The sequence below is a fragment of the Bos javanicus genome, chromosome 14 (genome assembly GCF_032452875.1).
Source record: "Bos javanicus breed banteng chromosome 14, ARS-OSU_banteng_1.0, whole genome shotgun sequence".
NCBI classification, from domain to species: Eukaryota; Metazoa; Chordata; class Mammalia; order Artiodactyla; family Bovidae; genus Bos; species Bos javanicus.
In genome coordinates, this window is record NC_083881.1 from 32,732,711 (window position 1) to 32,760,258 (window position 27,548).

A 27,548-nucleotide genomic window follows, 5' to 3' on the forward strand; every position below is an offset into this window, starting at 1 on the left:
CCTGGAGAATTCCATGGACAAAGGAGCCTGGCAGGCTACAGTCCATGGGGTCACAAAGAGTTGGACACAACTGAGCAACTAACACTTTCACTTTCACCCTCTTTTCCCCTGAAGTAATAGCTTTACTGAAGTCAAGGCAGAAAGGAAACATCATTTAAAATGAAAACATAATTTTAATTTTTTAAGAAATATAGCAGTTTCCCCTAGTTATCTATTTTACACACAGCGTAGTATGTACGTTAATGCTACTCTCTCAATTCGTCTCAACTTCTCCTTCCCCCTCTGCGTCCACATGTCTGTCTTCTGTCTATGAGGTTAGATTTTTATCGGCAGAGAAGTCATGAGAGGAGACACAGTAAACAAGGCATGTAGGAAAAAAAGATTATCATGGACAATGGGAATAATATTTTTGCCACTGAACCAATTTCTTAAAAAATTAAAATTATGTTTTCATTTTAAATGATGTTTCCTTTCTGCCTTGACTTCAGTAAAGCTATTACTTCAGGGGAATAGAGGGTGAAAGTGAAAGTGTTAGTTGCTCAGTTGTGTCCAACTCTTTGTGACCCCATGGACTGTAGCCTGCCAGGCTACTTTGTCCATGGAATTCTCCAGGCAAGAATATTGGAATGGTGGCCATTCCCTTCTCCAGGGATCTTCCCACCCAGGGATTGAGCCTAGGTCTCCTCCTGTATTACAGGCAGATTCTTTACCAGGGAAAAAGAGGTTCCACCTAAAAGAGAGGAGTAATTTACTGATCACCTTTATGTTTCAAAGCTAACTTCTTTGAGGTAAAGGAATACAGTTTAAAGCAAGATCTGTGAAGAAAGAAAGTTATTTTCTCAATTCCGAAAACTCCCCCTTTGCATCTTCAGAGCAAAGCTCTTCAGAGGTTTAATCATGGATTGTATTCATTGTGGAAAATGAGATGTAGAGAAAGTCCCCGGCTGATCGAATGAAAGAGAAAAAAAAAAAACCCACAGAGTCCTGGATAAAGGGAAAAATACAAAGAAAGACCAAGAGGTTAGAGATGAATGCCCTGGCTCACCCCTCAGGATGTGTAGGTTGTAGAAACATCCAGAAGGATTAGGACTGGAGAAGAATGTGACAGAATCTTTACACAGATCCTTAGATTAGTTAATGTAAAAATCTGGGTGCTGTTGGACTAGATTTTTCTTTTACATTCATACGGTACAGAGCTCCATGAAATAAAACATGGAGATGAGAGACCAGCAAGACAGGCCTAGGTGAGGACTTCTGATTCTCCCTGAGCCTAGGTTAGGTGGAGGAGACCTGGCAACCCAAACTTGTTTTGTGAAGGATACAAGGGAGGGAGGGTGAGTAGTTGACAATAGAGAATAATGGGGTTGCCATAGTGAGGAGCAGTGGGACTCCACAGCAGAGGATGTGATGTCCCAGTCTAGGCTGAGCCAAGGAGGAGGCTGAGGGCGGGACCCAGAGGATCCCAGAGTAAAGATGGAGCTAGATCGAGGTGGAGAGATGATCGCCAAACTCCAGACCATACTGAGAACAGGCGGTGCCCAGACACCAAGTGGGTGAGAGCAGTCTTCTCAGAGTCCAGTGAAGGAGACCATAAGGATTTACACAAAGAGTAGCTACCTCCCCGCCATTGTCCAGAGGATACATGGATTGGGTTGGCCAAAATGAACTTTTTGGCCAACCCAATCTGTAGGATGTAGGTTTTTCTGTAGGATGTTACAGAGTAACACCTGAATGAACTTGGTGGCCAATCCAGTACTTCCTCTTATATGCCATGCTGCCTTAGGTGGCCAGGGAGAGAAGTAAACTTCAAAGAGAAAGAGTCTTTTTTGGGAATTTTGAACATAAATTTGACTGTTTCTGTGTTAAAAAGAGACTAAGATTATTGAAAGCAAAAGTTTAATCTAAAAGAGATTGATACCTTTAAAAGGCAAATTTATGGTTATTATTCTTATTTTTAGTTTTATTTTGTTTTCCCTATGACTCAAAAGGATGGAGGTTCAGATCACTTATAGAAAACAAAGATTCTCCATTTTTACTCATCTTAATTGTAGTTAGTTTTGGAGCCAGTCTGCATGTGTTTTGGAGGCTATGAATAAACCAAGCCTCTTAAAGTGGAGTGTTTGTGTTAGGAAATAGTGATCCATAGAGTTAGAAAAATATAAATATTTGTCTGGATGTGGGAACACCAATATATTGAAGTTGGATCTGAAAATATATTCAGTATATTTTATATGAAAAAGTGCTCTAATTTCAAAAGTTCCAGATGAACCCCAGAAGAAATGTTGGATGAATTTTTCTTTGGCTCTGACTTTATCTAAGTCATGGCTGTAGTCCATCTGAAATTCTGAGCTAGGACTGTGTGGATTATCATGGGTCATGTGTTGCTTTAGTTACTCCAGCAGTGTGTGTGTGTAACTTTGCCTGTGCCTGTGCGTGCGCGTGTGTGTGTGTGTGTGTGTGTGTGTGTGTGCATAAGTACATATTGTGCATCTTCTATGAAAAGCTGCTACAGACTTTCTTCCATTTTTTGGTCAGAATGAATTCATAAAAACCACATACTGGATCTGAGACTCACAAAGTGGATCATATTTTTCCTACCCAAATGATGTTGTAATTTTGGTTTGAATTTAAGACATGGCCTCAAATAAATCATAGCTGTAATCAACACCACAACTGCAAAGGGAAAAATTCAGTTACTACAAATCTTTAAAATTATATCATAATGTTATAAACTGTGGATAAAATTACTATATAAAATGATTGTAAGTGGGACTCCAATATACAGTAAACTGTATATAATAACTCTACTGACAGCTTTGCTTTATCATATATTTGATCAACTGTAAAATTATGATAACTTAATTTTAATTCATACTTTTACTTGACATTTTGAAACTAGGAAAAGGCTTTAAAGAATAATTTGAATGACCAGGTATTTTAAAATAAAGTAGTCTGAAATTTTAACTTTTATATTTTTTGATAAATCTCAACTGATCTTCAATTTGAAGATCAGTTTTATTTCATCTGAAGCCACCTACTAAAGTAATTCTTTAAGACTTCATTAAGAACTATATTCTAAGTAATTTAGAGAAAATAAAAAAATGGTTTGCATATTGCATTTGTTGTCTATAACTTTCTAACAGTTTGCTATACACTTAACATATTAAAACAGCACAGATCTGTCACCTTAATTTCTTTGGGTCAGGAACCTACACACAGCTCAACTGTGTCTTATACCTCAAAGTTTCTCATGAGGCTGTAATCAAGGTATCAGTCAGGGTTCTGAGGTCTCTTCTGAAACTCAACTCAGGAAGGATCTCCATCCAAGCTCACCCAATTGTTGACAGAAATCAGTTCCTTAAGGGTTGTTGGACTGAGGGCCTCAGTTCCTAACTAGCCATTGACCAGAAGCCATCCCGAGTTCTTGTTATATGGGACTTCAAAAGACAGCAACTTGTTTCATCAAAATGTGCAAGTCAAAAAAGCAACAGAGAGAGTGTGCTAGCAAGATGGAAGCCACAGTTTTCATAACCTAACCGTGGAAGTGATGTCCAGTCAACTTAGCTGCATCTGCTGGTTAGAAGCCGAGATTCCACATTTCACTCATCTTCAATGGGAGAGGATGCTACAAGGGCATAAGCAAGAGACAGTAGGGATCATGGATATCTTAGAGTCATCTGGACACAGACGTGTTCCACATGTTGATCTTTACATATCTGTTTCTCTTGCTCTCTTTCTCATTTACAGTGCTCTTGGAGGGAAAGAGCTCACAGTATGCTGAGTGGAAAAGGGACTAGAACACTGCTTTTTGCATTGCTTATAGAGCTGAGTCATAGGTTGATGATAGTACAATTATAAGCTTGATGTCTTCACGTTATTGAGTGACATTGTTACCGATGACCATAGGGAGATGAACTTCAAGGCAGTATCTTTGCTTTACTAGTCACAATGTTGAGTGAGATGCAAACAGAAGTGTCAGTTCTGCTGTTATTTCAGAAGGACTGAAGATGAGACTCTGGTTAGAAAGGAGGGTGGATCAAAAAAGAAGACGGGTTATAAAATATGGAGCAGTCATCGAGACAAAACTTAATGAAATGTATGTCTAAGAAGTTCAGAGGTGTTTGGGGGAAAGTTTTGATGCACAAAGTTCAATTTAACTATCTTTCTTGTGTGTGTTAAGTTGCTTCAGTCATGTCTGACTCTTTGCAGTCCCATGGAATGTAGCCTCTTAAGCTCCTCTGTCCATCGGATTCTCCAGGCAGGAATATTGGAGTGGATTGCCATGACCACCTCCAGGGGATCTTTCCAACCCAGGGATCAAATCTGTTTCTCTTATGTCTCCTGCATTAGCAAGTGGGTTCTTTACCACTGGAGCCATTTGGGAAGCCCCATCTCTTCCATAGTCTCACAAAATTTCCAGTAAAAAATGTCTATTAGTTAGATATCATTTGAAGAGAGGGTGTGTGTAAGATTCTGAGATTAGTGTCAAGATAAAGGCTGAGCAGCCCTTGCTGACCAGTGTTGTGTAACATAGACTTAACTGGAAGCATAGTGTGAACGGGGTATTGTGTTCTGATTGGGAAAACATGGCCTTTGTTCCAGTCCTGGCTGTGTGACTTGATCCAGCTAAACTCAGACTCAAATGTCAGATCTCATCAGCTGAACATGGCTTACACTGTTTGGCCTATACTTTACATGCTTTCAAAAACTGCCCTATCTCCAGCCAGTACCCTACTTTTTGTACCTTTCTCTCTTATTCCTATATGGTACCTGCCTATAATGCAGGTAAATAGGGGATAAAACAAACCTTTGAGCAGGGATTCTCAGCCTCAGCACCATTGACATCTTGGGCTGGACAATTCTCTGTGGTGAGGAGCTAGGCTGTGCCAACTAAATTTCAATGGTATCTAACACACACCCTCCTTTCAGTTATGACAATGAAAAATATCTTCAGATATTATCCTATGTCTTCCTGTAGTAGAGGAATGGATAAATTACCCAGGGTTGAGAGCTACTACCTTAGAGGTTTGTTGTGTGGAGCAGAATGATGTGTTACATCTCAAAGCACCTAAAAGAGTAATTAAAATGTAATAGGGACTCAATAAATAATGGTTTTCCTCTAACATTTAGCATTGGAGAGTAGTATCTTATATATGGAGTAACTTGACATAAGTTTTCCGAGACACAGAAGGCAAGGGTGTGTGTATGTGTGTGTTACTCACTCAGTTGTGTTAGACTCCTCGTGACCCCATGGACTTTAACCCACCAGGCACTTCTGTCCATAGGATATTCCGGGCAAGAATACTGGAGTGGGTTGCCATGCCCTTTTCCAGGGGATCTGCCTGACCCAGGGATGGAACCCAAATCTCCTGCATTGCAGGTAGATTCTTTACCATCTGAGCCACCAGGCAAGTCCAGAAGGCAAATAACCCTGTATGTAATAATTTATATAGTCACTAATTTGAAAAAGTCATTTGTTACAGATATCTGTGAGTGTGCATAAAAGCTGACCCTCACCTGTAAAGTCAGACCAGTGGAGCTTCAGTTGCAGTCCTCTTCCAATTAATACTATGTGCTCTGGGGACGTCCTTCATACTTCCAAAGGGGCTTTATTTGTAGCACACCTTATAAATAAAATGGAGTATCAATGACATGTATATCATGGTGTTGAATGATTCAGTCATTCATTCATTCATTCAATGTATACCTATTGAGCATCCATTAATATTATGTTTCAGGTGTAGGAAATGTGAGAAATTCTCTGCCACATTGAGAATTCATTAGTGTAGAATCAAGTGATGAACAAATAAATGTAAAGTGTAATAATTCCAGGATGTAATCATCATTCTGAAGATAAAGAAGGAGAACATGGATAAAGAGTAATAGAAGATGCTGTCTTAGATAGAGTAGTCAAGGAAATCCCCTCTTAGAAGGCAATCTTTGAGCAAAGACTTGAACGAAGGGAGAGAAGCACATTATGGTCATATTGGGTGCAAGGGCACCCCAGGGAGAAGACATAGCAGGTACAGAGTCCTGAATTATAGTCTTAGATAGTTCATGGCACAGGAAGAGGCTTGGATTGCTATATAAGTAAGTATATAACATAATCAGTTCATCACACTTTTAGATATTTATGTAACACACACACACACACACACATATATATATATGTATATATATATAATCACCAAATACTATTTTTTTAAGGACTTCCCTGCTGGCTCAGTGGTAAAGCATTCACTTGCAAATGCAGGAGACATGGGTCCAATCCTTGGGTCTGGAAGATCCCCTGGAGAAAGAAAAAGCAACCCCTTCCATTCTTGCCTGGGAAACCCCATGGAGAGAGGAGCCTGGCAGGCTACAGCCCACGGGGCCACAAAGACTCAGACACGACTTAGTGACTAAACAACAACTCTTCTTTTAAGACACTCAGAAATTTATACAATGTAGGAAGTGAGATGAGGTTCTTAGGCAGTGTCATGCGGCATGACGTTATTAAAGAACAACTCCAGCTATCCAAGGAAATGGATAGGGGCAACTGTCCAAGGAGGCAACTATCCAAGGAAATGGAACAAGTTGAAAATAATCTTGTAGAATTTAACGCGAGGTGGCAATGTCTTGTGACTTGAAGTGTAAGGGATGAAAACAGCATGTGAATTCCAAGAAAGCAGTGCAGAACGGAAAGAGGATTTACGATGTGCCAGACAGGGTGGCAACATCCCGTGGCGTGTGGCTCGCATCTCAGTGATGGGAAAGGTATGTCCTGTGCCTGCCTCTAGCCTGCGGCACACCACAAGGAGGACAGTTGGCAGCCACAGCCACAGCCCATCAGCAGCAGTTTCAGTGTATGACCAGCCACCACGATCTTCTTTACTTATTTTTCCAAAAATGTGATTCTTTTTTTCCTTATCCCAAAGGGCTATACGTAAAACAGAAATAAAGGAAGGTTGAAGGGGAGAAGACAGGAGGCAGTTATGAGACTTAGCATCTTTTTTAGACTAACCATATTGGATTTTGGGCTTCCCTGGTAAAGAAACCGCCTGCAATGCGAGAGATGCAGGAGACTTAGGTTAGATTCCTGGGTTGGGAAGATCCCCTGCAGGAGGAAATGGCAACCCACTCTAATATCCTTGCCTGGAGAATCAGTTGGCAGAGGAGCCTGGCAGGCTACAGTCCATGGGGTAACAAAAGTGTCGGACGCAATTGAGTGACTGAGCGCATATTGGATTTAGGATCCCAACAAATATAAAAGCATAATAAAATACTTTTTTATGTTTTATTTTTACTTTCTAACATGCATTTAGTTGGTTAAAATTTGCTTCATTGAGAATATTGCATGATGAGTTGAAAATCTCATTATCAACAACACAAAGTTCAGCAGAGTGTAGCTAAGTACAAAGGAAATAAAATGGAAGACCCTTGAAGCAAAAGAAGTCTACTGTATGGAGGGTCTAGTGAAGGAAATGTGTTAGTTGCACAGTTGTGTTGACTCTTTGCAACCCCTTGGACTGTATGTAGCCTTTCAGGCTGCTCTGTCCATGGAATTCTCCAGGCAAGAGTAAAGGAAGTGAAGGAAGGTACTATCAAAACTTGAGACTTAAGCAAAAATAAAGACAGAAACAAGAAAGAGGAAAGGAGGGGTGGTGATGGGAGACTTGTTATATTTGAAATCCAAGAAAAAGGTAAACTAATTCTGAGTTGATTCACTAACCTCATATCAGTTTAGTTTTTTATATTTGTGTTGTGTGTATGAAGTCACCTGGCTGCAGGCAGAATTATCTTTACTAAAGACAAGTGTGTTGTTGTTGTTGTTTAGTTGCTAACTTGTGACCGATTCTCTTGCGGCCCCAGGGACTGTAGCCCTCCAGGCTCCTCTGTCCATGGGATTTCCCAGGCAGGATTATGGGTATGGGTTTCTATTTCCTTCTCCCAGGGATCTTCCAGACCCCAAGATCAAACCTACATCTCCTGCACTGGCAGGCAGATTCTTTACCAGTGAGCCACCAGGGAAGCCAAAGATAAGCTTAGAGACTGGATGAAGAAGCTGCTAGGAGGACTTCCTTTGTAGTCCAGTGGCAAAGAAATTGTCTTCCAATGTAGGGGACATGGGTTCCATTCCTGGTCCAGGAACTACCGTCCTATATGTTTTGGGGCAACTGGGCCCACAAAGCACAACGAGAGATCCTGAGGCTACAACTAGAGAGGACTGTGTGCCACAGCGAAGACCTAGTATAGCAAAAATATTTTTTTTAATTTTTTTAAAACTTAAAAAACTGCTAGCATTAGGGCTATAAGCAGTTAGTATGTGAATTTACCACACTCTCTCTCAAGGGCTTATTTTGAGTTAGCAAATTATGTAATTAATGCAGGGACACTTATCAGAATGAATTAATATTTGTAGTCTAGATCAAGAATAAAAATATTATCTGGTATGGTATAGCATGTAATTATTAGGTTTATGGTCAAAGTTCATTAGCAAGCAACAAATGATACAGTGCTCATAGGAACTTCTCAACATAGGACCTTATTTATTTAACATAAGGTCCTTTTTATGTTGGAACATAAAAATTATATTAAATAGTGTTCATAATTAGTTTAGAAACAAAGTATTAAGCCTAAGCATGATGTATCACCTGCAGTGGCTGAAATCATGCTACTGTAACATAATGGTACCTAATAGGGTAAGTAGTCATTCCGTAACTAAACTATTTTGATGAGAAATGCTTTCTCATTATTGAGAGGGATAAATTGTATGAATGCTTTAGGCAGAGACACACCCCAGGGGAATTAAAATTAAATACACTTTTAAATGGTGGTTAAAATTATGAGCTCTGCAAGATTTTGTATGATTTTCATATTTGAAAAAAAATTACATATTTTACCCATCATCCTACAAAAATTAATAATTTATCTAATCCCAGCCTTTTAGATTAACCAGCCTTCCTTGCTTTGCCCATGTCTATACTGTTAACAGTGTGCTTGAGTTGCCTCATTTATTTTTTAGTCAATATTGCTGTTACTGTCATTTTTAATTTCCAGGCCTAATTTTTATTTTATTAAAAATTTATTTTTAATTTTTTGGCTGCACTGAGCAGCATGCGGGATGTTAGTTCCCCAGGGATATAACCCACACCCCCTGTAGTGGAAACAGAGTCCTAACCACTGGACCACCAGGGAAGTCCCTGACTCATTTCTATTTCCAGTTCTATTCGTGAACATCTCTAGTTAGCTCTGCTGATCTGTTAAAGGCCTCCCCCGGCATGCGTGAATGTGTGTGTGCTCAGTCATGTCTGACTCTTTGCGGCTTCACGGACTATAACCTGCTAGGCTCCTCTGGCATGGGATTCTCCCGGCAAAAATACTGGAGTAGGTTGCCATTTCCTCCTCCAGAGGATCTTCCCGACACAGGGATTGAACCTACTTCTCTTGCATCTCCTGCATTGGCAGGCAGATTCTTTACCACTAGCACCACCCCCTACCCTTCAAATCTGATTGTTGATGGTCCTCCTCAGACACTGTGTCTATATTTCTGTGTTGATCACAAGGTGTCCTTACTTCTCTTAGAGCCGTGACCAAGCTTTCAGGCATACCAGACCAGTCCGCTTATCTAACCCTGCCTGACATTAGTCCACATGCCTGGAATTTCAGTCATTTTTAAAATAAAGAGACTTGTTTGCAACCTCTATCTGCCAACCCTTTGCTGCTGCTCCTGCTGCTGCTGCTAAGTCGCTTCAGTCGTGTCCAACTCTGTGCAACCCCATAGACGGCAGCCCACCAGGCTCCCCCGTCCCTGGGATTCTCCAGGCAAGAACACTGGAGTGGGTTGCCATTTCCGTCTCCAATCCATGAAAGTGAAAAGTGAAAGTGAAGTTGCTCAGTCGTGTCCAACTCTTGGCGTCCCCATGGACTGCAGCCTACCAGGCTCCTCCATCCATGGGATTTTCCAGGCAAGAGTACTGGAGTGGGGTGCCATTGCCCTTTAGAGGGTGACAGAAATTTCAGGAAAAAGTCAGGGTTTTTGTTTTTGTTTTTTTTTTTGTGTGTGTGTGAATACAATATAATATCTTGAATTTGTGACAGGTGAAAACCGAGGAAAATATAGATGTACTCTGATGCACAAATCAGACTTTGAATAGCATTTGGGTTTAAATCTGTTAGAAACACTAGGATTTTCTTCCAGACTAAAAGGAGAAAACCACTCCCAGATGTCTTAATTTTTCTGACTAACAGAGAAGCTTTCACAATTTATGTAATGATAGGTTCAATTAACACAAGTCTTGTGATTCATTTGCAATCTAAGTGAACAAGTTTCAGCCCAGAAATTTTTACAAATGTTTGTGGTTATTGTGTATTTGGCTGTTGATGGTCAAAGAAATTAAACAGGAACTGATAGTTAACAAAAAATATCTCAGGAAGTTTCTTGCACTTTTCAGTTAACAATAGAAGATAAAAAAGATATGTAATTTTGAATTTACACCAACATTTTCACTAACTTAACCCTGGCCAAGTCACTTTGTTTATTGATCTCATGTAATCAAGTAAAATAAACATTCTGTAACTTACTCTTTTATTAAAATGGGAAAATTCATTACACCTTTTAAATTCTATGACATTTTTTTAATGAGATACTAACATAATTATTTTTAAAGTTGTGTGCATTCTCAGTCGCTCAGTTATGTCCAACTCTTTGCGATCGCATGGCATGTAGCCTGCCAGGCTCCTCTGTCCATGGAATTTCCCAGGCAAGAATACTGGAGTGGGTTGCCATTTCCTCCTCCAGGGGAATCTTCCCCACCCAGGGATCCTCCCCACCCAGGGATCAAACCCACATCTCCTACATTTAGCAGGCAGGTTCTTTACTACTGAGCCACCTGGGAAGCCCCCTTTTAAACTTAGATTATTCTAATAAAAGTTCCAGCATATAATTTCTTATATCTGCCATTTTGTTCTTATTAATTATGAATTTGGGTAAGCTGTACTGCTCCGATATCCTGAGAAAGAATACTGAACTCATACTGGAACATGCATGTAGAAACACGGAACCAGTAGAAGCATGGCCTCAACATCCTTCTTCCACTTTTCAACCAGAATTTGTCCCAGAAAAGTGAATTATGTTTTGCTCTTAATTCTTTCTTTCCTTTTAAGGAAATAGTGTAGCCGTCTATACTATAACAAAAAAAGTATTCGTAAATATTTCATTAAAACATGTCTAATTTCTTATATGTTTTCTTAACATTTGTTTTATTTTTAATAATTCACTCAGAATATATAACATCTGTTTGAAATATTTGACCAAATCAACTCTATCGATGTAAATCAACATACCAGGGGAAACTGCCATATAATTCTTGTGTATCCCATCACTGAATCACTGTGAAGAGACTTATGTTTGGAGAGTTTTTAATTTTTGTTCTAAAGTTCCTAGAAACAGATGTGAAAATTCACTCATATCCCACATTGTCTAGTTCAAGCAGCTGTAAATTATTTCATGGATTACATGTGAATGAAATGAAAGTCCTAGGATTATTTCATCTAGGCAGCTGTTACTTCCTTAAATTAAATGAAAACAATTCTTTGCTTGATTAATTCTTGGTTATTTGGATTGCAAGAAGATAAAGTGTGCGTGTCTTTAGTCATAAATTAGTTCATTTTTCTCGATAGTCACCCTGTGATTCAAAAGATGCATGGAAAGTTATGTGTGAGTGCTAAGTCTCTTCAGTCGTGTCCGACTCTTTTCAACTCTGTAAACTGTGGCGCTCCAGGCTCCTCTGTCCATGAGATTCTCAAAGCAAGAATACGGGACTGGGTTGCCATGCCCTCTTGCAGGTAATCTTCCCGACCTAGGGAGCTATCACTTGGGATCGAACCTGCATTGGCAGGCGGGTTCTTTACCACTAGCACCACCTGGCTATCTTTAAAAACAAATGACTGCTTTTGAGCTTTCTAACGTGAAAAACAATAAGTATGGTTGTTGTTCTGCCGCTAAGTCGTATCAGACTCTGTGATCCCATGGACTGCAGCACGTCAGGCTCCCCTGTCCTCCACTCTCTCCCAGAATTTGCTCAAATTCATGTCCATTGAGTTGGTGATGTTATCTAACCATCTCATCCTCTGCCACCGCCTTCTCCTTTTACCTTCTTTTAAAATCTAACGTTGATATCATGCACACATTTCACTTGTAAGGAAAGTTAGACATAAGAAGTATCACTGCTTGATTTCAACTTGCTGTGTTGATAATTCTATCAAGTTTCTCAGCCATATGGTCTGTAGCTTCTTTCCACACTCCATAGCTCCAGACTTGCCCTTCTAACTGCCTACCAAACATCCATACAGATGTCTTGACGATAACTCCATCTCAGCAAGTGTGAAACCAAAGATACGATCTCTTCCTATATTCCCTAAAAGTGGTAATATGGAGAAACCTGCAAGGATGTGTAATCATTCACTACAATCTGTCAAATCTTTCTCTGAAATTACCTTGTGATACATTTCTCTCTCTTGCTACTTCTTTGCCCCGGGCCCTCAGCAGCTAATACACACACCATGAAGGATGTAGGCGTCTTCCTGCCTCGTCTCCTTATTTCCAGTTTTCACTTTGCCACATGGCTGTGGGCAAGTGCAACAGATGTATTCCTTCAAAATCCAATTTTCCAAAAGCCAATTCCACATAAGGATCAATTTGTCAAATAGTCAATTAACCAAGTTTGTCGAATTATACAAAAATCTTCTCTTGAGACTGGTGCTTTGAGTGATGTCTCAGGGGTGCTCAGGACTGTCATTTGCAGAAAAAAGAAAAAAAGTCTAGTAGTAAATATCAGTGAATGCTCACCCTGTACTAGACACACTTTTAAGAAAGTGAGCTTATAGTAAAGAAGAAAGACTTAATTCCTATCTTGAGTTATCAGGAAAGCAATTTTATAAATTTAGGAAATTGTTTGTTTCAGGAAATACAGCCACAATTATCTCTATAAAACATAGATTTGATGAATCTGTCTCGTTTCATCATCTGAGACTGACCTCTTTTTCAGTATTACCTTCTCCTGTCCCTGTGCATCTCAGGTTATGGTCATATGGCTGCATAACTTTCCCTAAAGGACGATGTCCCTTCAAATTTCTGCTTTTTCATGTTCTTATACCCCTCTGAAGACTCCTTTACCACCTGGTCTGGCTTGTATACTTTTACTCACCTGATTATTCAACTTCCTAATAATTCCTTTATCTTTCAGCTTTCAGTTAGAAAGCTGAAGCTAATCTACATGATTAAAATGAAATAATGCCAAGTGCTGATGGATAATTACTGGCAGTTTTGTGGATTTGTTTTTATCTTCAGTTAGTTGATTTTTCATGTGTTTTCCATAAATATAAATATAAAACATTTATTTTTTTTTCTGAGATAGAGCTGATCACATTACATTATTAGTTATCTAATTTCTTAACTAGACATTAACAGTCACTACATAGTTTGATTTCAGAGTATCAAAATAAAACAAGTATTTTAAAAAAATTCTCATCAGGTTATTTTCACATAATCTTTCTTTATTACTGTTACCTTAAGAATTGTAAGATTCCTTGATGAAAAAAGGAATTACTGGTTGCTTCAAAGAAATTTCTAGTTGGCTAAAGTCTCTCCTCCATATACTGACTTTGGGAACTCTAATATCTCTTCTGAAGGACAAACCTTTAGATATTTAAAGGTTGCCATTTATGGAAACATGCATTTAGCTTGGGGAGCATATTTGGTTTTCTCTGCTTGGTTCTCAGTTGGGCAAAAAGCTGTAATCTGGCCTCTATTAACCAAGTCCTGAATGTTTGAGGCCAACTGCTTCAGAGCTTGTGATTTGGCTTCACTGATTGTTTCCACCAGGGGTGGTGGGTCAGTGTTCTGAGGTCGTATATGATCTTTCATTGTCTTTTTCTGTGTTCATTCTCTCAGTCCCCTCTTTTAGTCATTCTCTCCCTTGCAAGAAGTTGGCCAAAAGCCAAGACTCAAGATCCAAGTCTTTACTGCTTCATGATGTTCCCTTGTTTCCATAGTCAATCTTTTCAATGTTGTATTATCACGGTGAGCATCTCATGAGAGAGTGGCTGCATAAAAGCATCTCGGACTCTGGATAGAATTCGGTGACAGAGATTGTCCGTCTCTATTCTTGCCTCTTGCCAAGGAATTGAGACTGATCTATAATCCATGTAGAGTGTGTGTGTGTGTGTGTTAACTGCTCAGTTGAGTCTGACTCTTTGCAATTCCATGGTCTGTAGCCCACCAGGCTTCTCTGTCCATGGGATTCTCCAGGCAAGAATAGTGGAGTGGATTGCCATTCTCTTCTCCAGAGAATCTTCCTGACCCAGGAAGCAAACCTGGGTCTCCCAAATTGCAGGCATATTCTTTACTGACTGAGCTATTTATAACGTCCGCCGGAATTAAAATGATCTGTGTCATATAACCTTTTGTTTATGTGATCCCTGTTTTTGGAAGCACTGCTTTGATTGTTTGTGTAAACAATGAATCAGTAATTCCCCCAGGTAAAGTGCCTGAATAATCAAGGGGAACTTTGTTTTGGAGCTCCCATCTGAATTATAATTTCCTGGTTAGATGATTTATAGAATTAAATATCTGTGCACAGAAAAGTTTTGGAATACTGTTGCTAAAGTGCACGATCTACTGGTTTGAGACAAGTAAAACTAGCCTTCCTGGTTACAGAGGAAGCAGTATCTGATAGGAAAACATGGCTATCCAGGAAAAAAGAAGTTATTCCTGGCATAAAATTGAAACCAAGACCTTGCATTAGCTCCTTTACACATTTGTATCTCCATTAGTCTATTCCACACAGTAAGTAATTGCCTCGGCCTTTTCAGTTCAGTTCAGTCGCTCAGTTGTGTCCGACTCTTTGCAACCCCATAAACTGCAGCACGCCAGGCCTCTCTGTCCATCACCAACTCCTGGAGTTTACTCAAACTCGTGTCCATTGAGTCGGTGATGCCATCCAACCATCTCATCCTCTGTCGTCCTCTTCTCCTCCCGCCTTCAATCTTTCCCAGCATCAGGGTCTTTTCTAATGAGTCAGTTCTTTGTATCAGGTGGCCAAAGTATTGCAGTTTCAGCTTCAGCATCAGTCCTTCCAATGAATATTCAGGACTGATCTTTAGGATGGACTAGTTGGATCTCCTTGCAGTCCAAGAGACTCTCAAGAGTCTTCTCCAACACCACAGTTCAAAAGCATTAATTCTTCGGTGCTCAGCTTTCTTTATAGTCTGACTCTCACATCCATACATGACTGCTGGAAAAACTATAGCCTTGACTAGATGGACCTTTGTTGGCAAAGTAATGTCTCTGCTTTTTAATATGCTGTCTAGGTTGGTCGTAACTTTTCTTCCAAGGCTTGTGCTTTTAGGAAATTCTAAATTCAAATTTAGGATTACCTGAGCTCTACCCACTAGACTGTGATAATTTGTTCTCTTTCTATAAGAGAGCAACATAAACAGTCATGAGCTGATTTGTTTTGGGCCATTTGTCCACATAGGTTCAAGTGAAATGCCATTGACTGTAATTCTCTTTTATCTCATTTGTTGAGACTGGAATTATCCCTGGTTTGTATCACAGGCATCTGGTGAGGAATAGCATATCCAGCAATCAGTAAGTTTGAAGGCTGCTGTTCAGGAAATCTGAGATTGGTATAAGAATTATGCTCTAACAATTTTAGTATGAAGGGAATAAAAGAAGAAGGGCCATTAAGGGTGAGTGATGACCAGGAATTTATAGAAATTACAAGAAGATTGATTTTAGGTAAGCAGATGGAAAACAAAATAGTAATTAAACAAAGGTTTTGATGCAATATCTTGTGCAGAAGCTGTCCATGATCTGAGGTCATCAGGTCATTCTGAGAGCTTTGGGTCATTGGTCTATATACTTTGAAAATCAGCTGTTTCAGGAGAATCTCTGAGAATCTTCATTTTGAGGTTCCCTATTAGAGAAGGCTTCAAATTTTTGGTTCTAAATTGTTTCTTTAGTCATAAAATGTGAGCCCAGGAATTTGCTTCAGGGGAGCTTAACTTCCGTATTTGTTGTTAACAGTATTTGATAGAATCCCTTCCAGTGAGGTTCAAGAGCAACTTTTCTCTGATGTCTCTCTGACAGATGAAATCTTATAGTTGAATGTCATGAAGAGGTTGTTTAAATGCAACTTTAACCTGTTTGTGATAGAACTGGGCTTAGTACATTAGTCTCTTGCAACACTTTGCAATGTCTACATGCATCAGGGCAAAGTATCATAGGTAAGATACTGAAACCCTTGGGCCTTCCAGTTACCAGTTCACAGGGAAATAAACCATGTGTCCAGAGTGGGTGGGAGCTTCCCAGCTGGCCCTAGTGGTAAAGAATCTGCCTGCCAATGTAGGAGATGCAAGAGACTCAGACTCAATCCCTGAATCAGGAAGATCTCCTGGAGTAGGAAGTGGCACGCCACTCCAGTATTCTTGCCTGGAAAATCCCATGGACAGAGGAGCCTAGCAGGCTACAGTCCATGGGGTCACAAAGAGTAGGGCATGACATGACTGAACACTCTAGGGAGTGAACCATATTGGCCTAAGGGTGGGTGGGAGTTTCTTTGACCAAGGGAGCTCAAGGGTTTCTGAAAATTTGTTAATTTTATTTCCAGATGTCATTGGTTCTTTTCACCATTCAGAAGTTTGTAGATGATAAGCGCAGTATGGTTTCTGAGTAAAGGTTAATACCTTATAGAGGTTTTTCTGTTTAAGTAATATTTCTTGTGAAGTGTATACCTTGGTCACTTGATTGTTGCTGTTGTTCAGTCACCCAGTCATGCCCGACTCTTTGCAACCTCATGAACTGTAGCATGCCTGCCTGTCTTTCCCTCACCATCTCCCAGAGTTTGCCCAAGTTCATGTTCATTGCATAGGTGATGCCATCCAGCCCTCTCATCCACTGATGCCCTCTTCTCCTTCTGCCATCAGTCTTACCCAGCACATTAGGGAATTTTTCAGTGAGTCAGCTGTTCACATCAGATGACCAAAATACAGAGCTTCAACTTCAGCATCAGTCCTTCCAACAAGTATTCAGGGTTGATTTCCCTTAAGGTTGACTGGTTTGATCTCCTTGCTGTCCAAGGGAATTTCTGGAGTCTTATCCAGCACCATAGTTCTAACGCATCAATTATTTGGCTCTCTGCCTTCTTTACAGTCCAGCTCTCACAATCATCACTTGATATAAAAGTTTATATTCACAATATTAGAAATACAAAATAGACCAGCTCTTTAGCAACTGTAAAGATTATAGCTTTTTGGCAAAGAGATGTTTAAACTCATCCTGAAATTATATAGACATTTAATAACTAAAGTGTATTCAGATCTCATGGAAAGTAGAAGGTACAAACATTATGAGGTTTTTTTTTTTTTTTAGTTTTCTGAATGTTGAGTTTTTTTTTTTTATAATTTTATTTTATTTTTAAACTTTACATAATTGTATTAGTTTTGCCAAATATCAAAATGAATCCACCACAGGTATACATGTATTCAAGGGCTTTGAAGCTTTGGTCCTTGACCATTTCCCACATTTACAGTTTTTTCTAGAATTATGCTGTTGACAAATCCACATGACTTAAAAAATTACCTTAGCCATCTTTTAAAAGTTTCCCCAGCCATGTTGATTTATGATAGTAACCAGCTTGTCTGTACCATGATGAGTTGTTTCATGGAGAAATTTAGCAAATGTCCACTTGAAACCACCTAGTGCCTCCAGCTATCTGCGTTGGGAGGACCAGAGATGATCTGAGTGAAGTTCAGAGGCTAAATATTGATATTTTATAATGGTTACTTTGAATTTCTTTAAGAATTCACCCTTTAAGAGTTTTAATAGGATCCAAACCTTGGTTAAGGCTACTTGTTTGGGACTTCCTCGGTGGTCCAATGGCTAAGACTCTGCAGTCCCAATGCGGGGGACTCAGGTTCAATCTCTGATTCAGGTACCTAGAGCGCACATACCGCAACTAAGAGTTCAGAAGCCACAAAAAAAAAAAAAAAAGGATCCCTCATGCCACAACTGAGACCCAGTGCAGCCAAATAAATTAATTAATAATTAGTTTTAAGATGAGAAAAAGGAGAAAAGACTGCTTATATAGCAAAATGATCTGCTGGAGTATTTCTTTTAGCTTCCATGTCATTTCTTTTTTCATAAGCCTCAACTTTTACAGCAGCTACCTCAGTATGAACTAGGAGTCCACCTAAAAGTATGTTAAATATGTTGTCCATTTTTGATGGAGGTTCCAGCAGAACTGACTCTTGGCTTCCAAAGCAACCCAAAGTAATAGTTTTTTGGTTTGTTTGTTTTTAAATCATGCCCAATATGTATCTGTGTTAGTCCCTCAGTCATGTCCAGCTCTTTGCAATCTGCCAGGCTCATTTGTCTGTGGAATTCTCCAGGCAAGAAAACTGGAGTGGGTAGCCATTCCCTTCTCCAAGGGATCTTCCTGACCTAGGGATTGAACCTGGATCTCTTGCATTGCAGGCGGATTCTTTACCATCTGAGCCACCACTGTGGTCTTTGACCAGTTGACAAGGTCAAGGAAGTGCTATGGTTTTGCCCTTGGGGCTGATTTTTCCCTCAGGTGGAGGACTGTATTATAAAGGCAAGCTTCAGTGGGTGTTAGCATGTTCTACTCCAGGTTCAAGTTTTGAGATATGATTTGTCAACAAATAATATTAGGTCAGAGTTTTAAAAACACTGAATGAGGTATAACAAGTTCCTAAGTGAGCTAAGAAAATGTGAAGTTTCCCTTCCCTTGGTAGGGACAAGAAGGTGGACAGGCACAGTGTCTCAATGATGAATAGTAGCTTGAAGGGGAAAAAACTAACAGAATCTCATCAGGGGCTGATCGCCTAACTAAAAAATGTTGTGTGTTCTCAGGCAGTAGTAAAATCTGTGCCACATGAGGAACCATGAGAAGAAGAGTGGCACTTATGACTAGTTTAGCAGAAGCACTGAGTTTTGAAGCAGTGCTTATTGCCCTACAACGAGGGGACTATGCCTTTATGACTGACTGAGCCATTTGACACTTGTTTGCAATATTCGGTTGTTAATGAAAGACTTTTATGGACAGAAGGAAGTGGATAGAGGAAGCTATACTAGCAAAAAGCAGATATGTTGTGGTGAAGGCAGTTTCCTTTAGGGGACAGCAGAGGTCTCTCAGACATTAACTCACTGGTGCTGACCAGGTGATTCCTGACTGTTTCAGTTCAGTTCACTTCAGTCATTCAGTCATATCCAACTCTTCGTGACCCCATGAACTGCAGCACGCCAAGCCGCCCTGTCCATCACCAAATCCTGGAGTTTACTCAGATCATGTCCATTGAGTTGGTGATGCCATCCAGCCATCTCATCCTCTGTCGTCCCCTTCTCCTCTTGCCTTCAATCTTTCCCAGCATCAGGGTCTTTTCTAATGAGTCAGCTCTTTGCATGACATGGCCAGAGTATTGGAGTTTCAGCTTCAACATCAGTCCTTCCAATGAACATTCAGGACTGATTTCCTTTAGGATGGACTGGTTGGACTGGTTGAATATGCTATCTAGGTTGTTCATAACTTACCTTCCAAGGAGGAAGCGTCTTTTAATTTCATGGCTGCAGTCACCATCTGCAGTGATTTTGGAGCCCCCCAAAATAAAGTCAGCCACTGTTTCCACTGTTTCTCCATCTATTTGCCATGAAGTGACGGGACCGGAGCCATGATCTTTGTTTTCTGAATGTTGAGCTTTAAGCCAACCTTTTCACTCTCCTCTTTCACTTTCATCAAGAGGCTCTTTAATTCTTCTTCACTTTCTGCCATAAGGGTAGTGTCATCTGCATATCTGAGGTTATTGATATTTCTCCCAGCATTCTTGATTCCTGCTTGTGCTTCATCCAGCCCAGCATTTCTCATGATGACTCTGCATATAAGTTAAATAAGCAAGGTGACAATATACAGCCTTGAAGTACTCCTTTTCCTATTTGGAACCAGTCTGTTGTTCCGTATCCAGTTCTAACTGTTGCTTCCTGACCTCCATACAGATTTCTCAAGAGGCAGATCAGGTGGTCTGGTATTCCCATCTCTTTCAGGATTGTCCACAGTTTATTGTGATCCACACAGTCAAAGGCTTTGGCATAGTCAATAAAGCAGAAATAGATGTTTTTCTGGGACTCTTACTATTTTGATGATACAGAGAATGTTGGCAATTTGATATCTTGTTCCTCTGCCTTTTCCAAAACCAGCTTGAACATCTGGGAGTTCACGGTTCACGTATTGTTGAAGCTGGCTTGAAGAATTTTGAGCATTACTTTGCTAGCATGTGAGATGAGTGCAATTGTGTGGTAGTTTGAGCATTCTTTGGCATTGCCTTTCTTAGGGATTGGAATGAAAACTGACCTTTTCCAGTCCTGTAGGCACTACTGAGTTTTCCAAATTTGCTGGCATATTGAGTGCAGCACTTTCACAGCATCATCTTTTAGGATTTGAAACAGCTCAACTGGAATTCCATCACCTCCACTAGCTTTGTTCGTAGTGATGCTTCCTAAGGCCACTTGACTTCACATTCCAGGATTCTGGCTGTAGGTGAGTGATCATACCATCATGATTATCTGGGTTGTGAAGATCTTTTTGTACAGTTCTTCTGTGTATTCTTACCGCCTTTTTTTAATATCTTCTGCTTCTGTTAGGTCCATACCATTTCTGTCCTTTATTGAGCCCATCTTTGCATGAAATGTTCCTTGGTATCTCTAATTTTCTTGAAGAGATCTCTAGTCTTTCCCATTCTATTGTTTTTGTCTATTTCTTTGCACTCGTCACTGAGGACGGCTTTCTGCTTTCTCCTTGCTATTCTTTGAAACTCTGCATTCAAATGGGTATATCTTTCCTTCTCTCTTTTGCTTTTCGCTTCTCTTATTTTCACAGCTATTTGTAAGGCCTCCTCAAACAGCCATTTTTCCCTTTTGCATTTCTTTTTCTTGGGGATGGTCTTGATCCCTGTCTCCTGTACAATGTCACGAACCTCCATCCATAGTTCATGAGGCACTCTGTCTATTAGATCTAGTCCCTTAAATCTGTTTCTCACTTCCACTGTATAATTGTTAAGGATTTGATCTAGGTCATACCTGAATGGTCTAGTGGTTTTCCCTACTTTCTTCAATTTAAGTCTGAATTTGGCAATAAGGAGTTCATGATCTGAGCCACAGTCAGCTCCTGGTCTTGTTTTTGCTGACTATATAGAGCTTCTCCATCTTTGGCTGCAAAGAATAGAATCAATCTGACTTCGGTGTTGGCCATCTGGTGAGGTCCATGTGTAGAGTCTTGTGTTGTTGGAAGAGGGTGTTTGCTATGTCCAGTGCATTCTCTTGGCAGAACTCCATTAGCCTTTGCCCTGCTTCATTCTGTACTGCAAGGCCAAATTTGCCTGTTACTCCAGGTGTTTCTTGACTTCCTACTTTTGCATTCCAGTCCCCTATAATGAAAAGGACATCTTTTTTGGGTGTTAATTCTAGAAGGTCTTGTAGGTCTTCATAGCACCGTTCAACTTCAGCTTCTTCAGTGTTACTGGTTGGGGCATAGACTTGGATTACCGTGATATTGAATGGTTTGCCTTGGAAATGAAGAAACTCTGACTGTTTAGGATTCCATTTTTGGGAGAGCTTAAACTGTAATTAAATTAAATCTCAGTTTGATAACACCAGACCTAGTGTGAGTAACTTCATTATGGGTATGCTGTCATGTTTTCAACACAATTAACCTAGAAATTCTCTCAGTTGTTTTGTGAAAGTTCAGATGTTTGGATTGTCTACAGCCTTATCAGAAAAGAGTGATTTCCCTTCTTATATAACTTCAGTCATGGATTATGTTTTCGCAAAATTATGACCTATCTTTTGAAACTTTATGTCCCTCTTTTGCTAAGGCTCAGAGCAAGTAAATCGAGTCCTTTCTACAAGGTTCCTTATACTGTGTATAAAGTCGATCATGTACAAATTTGGTTAGATCTAAATTACAAGAGAAATGTAGACCTTTTAAATGTTGATTGAGGGCCTGGATGAAATAGAAGGTTTCAGTGAACACCTCGGGTGTGACTATCCAGGTGTATTCTTGTCCTGCCCAGGTGAAGATAAAAAGGAAAGATTTAGGGTAAAAAAGAGAAGGCATCAGGTATATTCTGATTGGAGTTTGTTGGATGAGGAAGCTCAAGACAGGCAAATTAGAAGTGAATGATCTGATGTAATTGGTTTGGGAGCATATTTGTCTTTCTCTGGATTGTTCTTGTGCTTCCCAGGTGGCTCAGTGCTAAAAGAATCCAACTGCCAATGCAGGAGATGCAGGAAGATTCTTGCTTGTAAAATCCCATGAACAGAGAAACCTGGTGGGCTACAGTACATGGGGTCGCAAAGAGCTGAACACAACTGATCAACTGAGCATGCATATGCTTGTGGATTGTTCCTAGTTGGAAGCTGGCAGTCACTGACCAAGTCTTGACCATTTAGGGCCAATTGCTGTAGAGATGATTATTGTTGACTTCTGTGGATGTTTACAGGAGAAGTTGTGGATCCATGTTCTATATGTGGTCTACCCATTCATTATCCAAACAGATTGATCTCTCACCCTTTTCCCTTATAATTTTCTCCAGCTACATCTAGAAATGATTTGAAAGGTAATGAAGTAAGATTTTGCAAAGTGGAAATATAACATTTTTCTTAATCTACTGGCAGGTATCTGAAAACATGGACTTTTCATCTTAATTCCATTAGAGTTAATTTTGTATCTGCAATTGTTTATGTTGTTACAGAGGATCTTGATGATTTAAGAATGGAGGGAGTAACTACCCTGACACCTTCTGGGAGCAAATTTAACCAAGGTCGAGCTACTTACTCTGCTGAACCTCAGGCCAAAGTCACATTGAACATCTGTTCAAGGTGTGCCAGGTAAAACAGATTATAGGTGTATCTATGTATAAACATGATCTTGATTTTTTAAATCTAAGATTTTGATGCAAAGGGTGTACTCCTCTGTGTTAAGAGAATCTTTTCCTCCTGGTTATCTTTTGTGCTGAGTTAACAAGAGAGTTAGTTGTACAGTTTATCCTCATGCCCAATGCCACGCAGACCAACAATGAATCAAAGAGTTTAGATTGTCTTTACTTCACAGTTGGAGACTATTCTAAGACTTTCTGCCTCTGAATTTCATTTGCTGTCTGCCTTTCTGTTCCTTTTCAAAAGAAGATTCAAGGGACTCTAGAAGTTCAAAGCCACTTCTAAGGCACCTGCATAAAGGACCGTTTGCCCAGGTACAGTTTAAGATCGGACCTTACTGGCCTCTTAACCTGTTCCTCATCTTGTTCACCTCCTGGAAAGAATTTAATCAGCTTGATGCTTTTCAGTTTTGGCAGCTGGAAGCAATCTTTGCATATAGTGTATGTGGCCAAAGAAGTAGCTTAAGTTAACTGCCGAGTCAGCTCCCAGTGCTGGTCTAGCAGAAGCTCACCAAATAGCTAGAATTCACTCTTTTGTAGGAACTAAATCTCATTTGCAAAGAGGCTTTTAAGCCTGTTTAAATGATAAAACAAGTCTTCTAACCCTTATGTAAATGGTGCAGATTAGCAAGAACAATGCCCTGGCTGGCCAGTTTTATCTCCTTTGCTTTAAGTCTAGCTGTTCTATTGTACAGTTTGAGAGGGGATTAGTGGCTTGGAAATAGGGAGCAGGGGGAAGTGTAGGAAAATCAAATCAGATTTTTGTAGCTTTTCCTTGCCTTTACCCCTCGGGAAGTTTAATTGTAGTTGTCATGGGCTTAGAAAAATAAAAAGAGATAGAATAAAAATAAATAGAAAAATCAGAGGATATTATTTGACATCATTAAGAGACATGCCACAATAAAATGAAAACACCATGGGAAACATTGCTTCAGACAAGTAATATTTGGGTGGATTGATTTTTTTGATTAGGGGTATGAAGAAAACTACAAATATTTATGTGATGATATTTAGGCATCCTGTGTGTGGAAGAGTCATTTGGCAATTAAAAAGAACTTTATAGTATGTTTGTCCATTTACAGGTTGACTGGGAGGGGTTGGTGCTTGGTTCTTGGTCTTTGGTCCTTCATATTATTTGTAGAAGATTGGGATATGAGGAGTTTTTTTTGGAAAGGAAATCCCATGAAAAATACATGTTTTACTAAAGTACTGAAGGTTTGAATTGGGAAAGGACCAAACCCATTACATAGCCCTAAATTATTCACATTCAGCTTTCCAATGATAAGCTAGATTATAAATTATAAACTACCTGCGTTAAGATGAACTCCTAATCTCTAAGGGCTTCCCTGGTGGCTCACATGGTAAAGAATCTGCCTGCAATACAGGAGACCTGATTGAGAGAGCTGGATAGGGTCCTGTATGCATAGACAGCCAACCAAGTGATCACAGTGAAGGATTCTCAAGGAATAAGAAGTTTCTCTTCTTTTTCTCCGGTGCGCTGAGATAATTCCCATGTAAATGCTGAAGCAGTTGAAAATGTTTTGAGTTCCGCCCCCCACTCTTTTAGAAAGGCCCACATTAAAGTACTCAGGCACTGAAGAAAAAAGAGCCTCATTTTCCTGACATGAAGGAATTTTCTGCCTTAGGCTTCTTACAGACTAGGGAGAAAACTATAGCTCATCATTGGGGACAATAAGACAGTGTAGGGTGGTTGTGTTTTTGTGTTTGTTTGTTTCTCAGAGTTTCATGGTCAAGGAATATTTTTTTTCAGGTAGAACTGGAAGGTTAAAAGCTTAAAGGATGTGTTGTTTTCTTGAAATAGTGCTGTAGCCCCAAGACACCCAAGAGTCATTGAGATTCAAGGGATGGTCAGAGCTTCTGCAAAGAACCCATCAGTGAGCAAGTTAGTGTAAAGAGGTGGAGTGTACTCTTAAAATCGTCATTTTCCTCAATCTCTGTTTCAAATACTGCACTGCTTTTGAGCTACATATGGGGTCACAGTATCTAGAAGGAAGTTTGCATAAGATATGTCCAGAACATTATTACTCTTATCAAATTGAGGGCATACAGCCAAAGGCCACAGAGCCCTTCTTATTCAGAACCTGATTAGAAGACATGATCTGTCCTGAAACTAATACATTGCTCTGGGAACAGTTGATGGATATAATGTATATGCGATCACTGGTAGGACTTCTGATTTTCAAGAGATCAGATACTCAGCCATTAAAAAGAATACATTTGAATCAGTTCTAATGAGGTGGATGAAACTGAGCCTATTATACAGAGTGAAGTAAGCCAGAAGGAAAAACACAATACAGTATACTAACGCATATATATGGAATTTAGAAAGATGGTAACGATAACCCTGTATACGAGGCAGCAAAGAGACACTGATGTATAGAACAGGCTTATGGACTCTGTGGGAGAGGGAGAGGGTGGGAAGATTTGGGAGAATGGCATTGAAACATGTGAAATGTCATGTATGAAACGAGATGCCAGTCCAGGTTCAATGCACGATGCTGGATGCTTGGGGCTGGTGCACGGGGACGACCCAGAGGGATGGTATGGGGAGGGAGGAGGGAGGAGGGTTCAGGATGGGGAACACATGAGAAATAAAGGAATAAAAAATTAAAAAAATAAAATAAAATAAAATAAAATTTAAAAAAAAAGAAAAAGAGGAGTTCAGCCCACGTTAAGTTGCTCTGTAAAGTTTTATGTGCAATGAAGTGGCTAAACTATCAAGAATGTAAAAAAAATGTATTGATTAGCATGGTCACAAGAAATAAAATTATAACTTTTTTCATAAATATTTCATACATTGTTAGAAAAGTGCAGATGGAAGAAAGCTTATGTTTTCAAGCTGGAAAATTATTCCAGGGTAATGTTATTCCCTTAGCTCTTGGTGACCTTAATCTGATGTGGACATTGCTGCAATTTGTATGGTTTAAACAAACAGATGACATCAGCTGGCAAGTAGAAAAATGCACAGTTAAAAGATGTCTGATCACCAAGATATATTGAGATTCTAACCCAAAATGTCTGTTTTCCCCTCAGATCATAAGGAAAAGAAACCATTACAAAACAATTTTAAGTAAATAAAGAATTTTCTATGTATAATATAATATAGCAGTGTCCTTATAACTGCTAATTTTTTTTTTTTTTTTGCATTACAAGTTAGATTTTTTGATATATTCATTGAGTGTCTTGGTTTGACTTTTAGAAAATTCTACTCGTACAGCAAAGCCTTGAATGGCATGGGCAAAATAAGTTTAATTTGTTGCCTTGGAGTCACACTGAGTCATATCAACCAAAAAGTAAAATGTCAGTAGGTCAATAATGCACATTGTCTGTAATTATCAGCAAAACTCGTGTGGTTTTAAAAAACAGTGGTTTGGAGAATTGTGAGTTTCAAATTAAATTTCTTTATTAAATACCCTGAATTTTCTTTTTAGGGTAACAGTTAAGATATCAATAACAAGCAAACAAATGCTGATACCAAGGCAGCAAATTACTATTTCACTGAAGTTTATAAGCCATTTTTCTGGAAAGACCACCCATTAATTCTGTCTACCAACTGCCATTCTGAGGAGTTAAATCTTGTTTTTGTGGACTCCTGCCAGGGCATTCCGGGTGGTAGGGTGCTGTTTGTTTTTGATGGTGCAAGTGTTTGCATTCATTCATGCCTAACATCAATAGAGCACAAAAAAGGAACGGAAAGCCATTTAAAAAGAAATTGGATTATAGAGAACATACAGTGACGCTGGCGCAGAAACCGCAGCCTGAGAACCTTAGGAGAAATTTGTTTCCAGATAGCCTGCTGATTTTTCACTGATTTGCTTCACATCATTGTGCCAAAAATTGTTCACCATTTCTTCTGTACATCGTGACATTACAATAACGAGTTTATTCCTATATTGACTTGATAAAGCAAAAGCCAATGATTGCTGGTGATAGGATGCTGAAGAAAAGATAAATGATTGCTTATAAATATGAGCTATTTCAAACTAACTATTTTAGGATTTACTAGTTAAGAAAGCTGACATCATTAGTGATATGTTATATTCTGTTTCACTTTGCTATGCATTTTTTTTCCCTTTTTCCTCCCAACCTCTTTTATAAGGTTTATTTTCAGTAAGTTCCCACTGGGAAAAAGTGAGCCAAACTGACCTAAAGGAAAATGGATAAGGACAAAAGGGACTACTATCATTGTTTACAGTTACAAAAATTTCCATAAAATTGACTTCCTACACCTAGATTAAAAGGTTTGGTTTGAGTGATGAATATAGTGCATGTTTTAAGTAACAGAAATGGTTCATTTGAACCAAAATGAATTTATGGAAGACTCTCTCTGTGTCAAGTACTGGGATAAACTCTGGAAAGAAAAATTAACACTGCTGATCACTAGGAACTTATATTCTGGCTGGAAACAGACTTGGAAAAAATAAGTGCAACCCAAAATGTCAGACAGTGATAGTTCTCTAGAAAAAATAAAGCATCGTAAAATGGCTCTGTTATGCCAGACATGATTGATTTGGGGGCCTTTAGTGTGGGGAAAGTCC

The 27,548-nt window shown here is 39.4% G+C and overlaps 1 protein-coding gene across 2 annotated transcripts in view; it reads left to right on the forward strand.

The window, feature by feature from the left end:
- C14H8orf34 (chromosome 14 C8orf34 homolog) overlaps positions 1 to 27,548 on the forward strand; it is a 364,940-nt gene that overhangs the window by 197,878 nt on the left and 139,514 nt on the right. For both annotated transcript variants that reach the window (XM_061438931.1, XM_061438930.1), the window contains exon 8: positions 22,807 to 22,942. In XM_061438931.1, the coding sequence (XP_061294915.1) occupies positions 22,807 to 22,942 (136 nt within the window). The remainder of the gene's footprint in view (positions 1 to 22,806; positions 22,943 to 27,548) is intronic.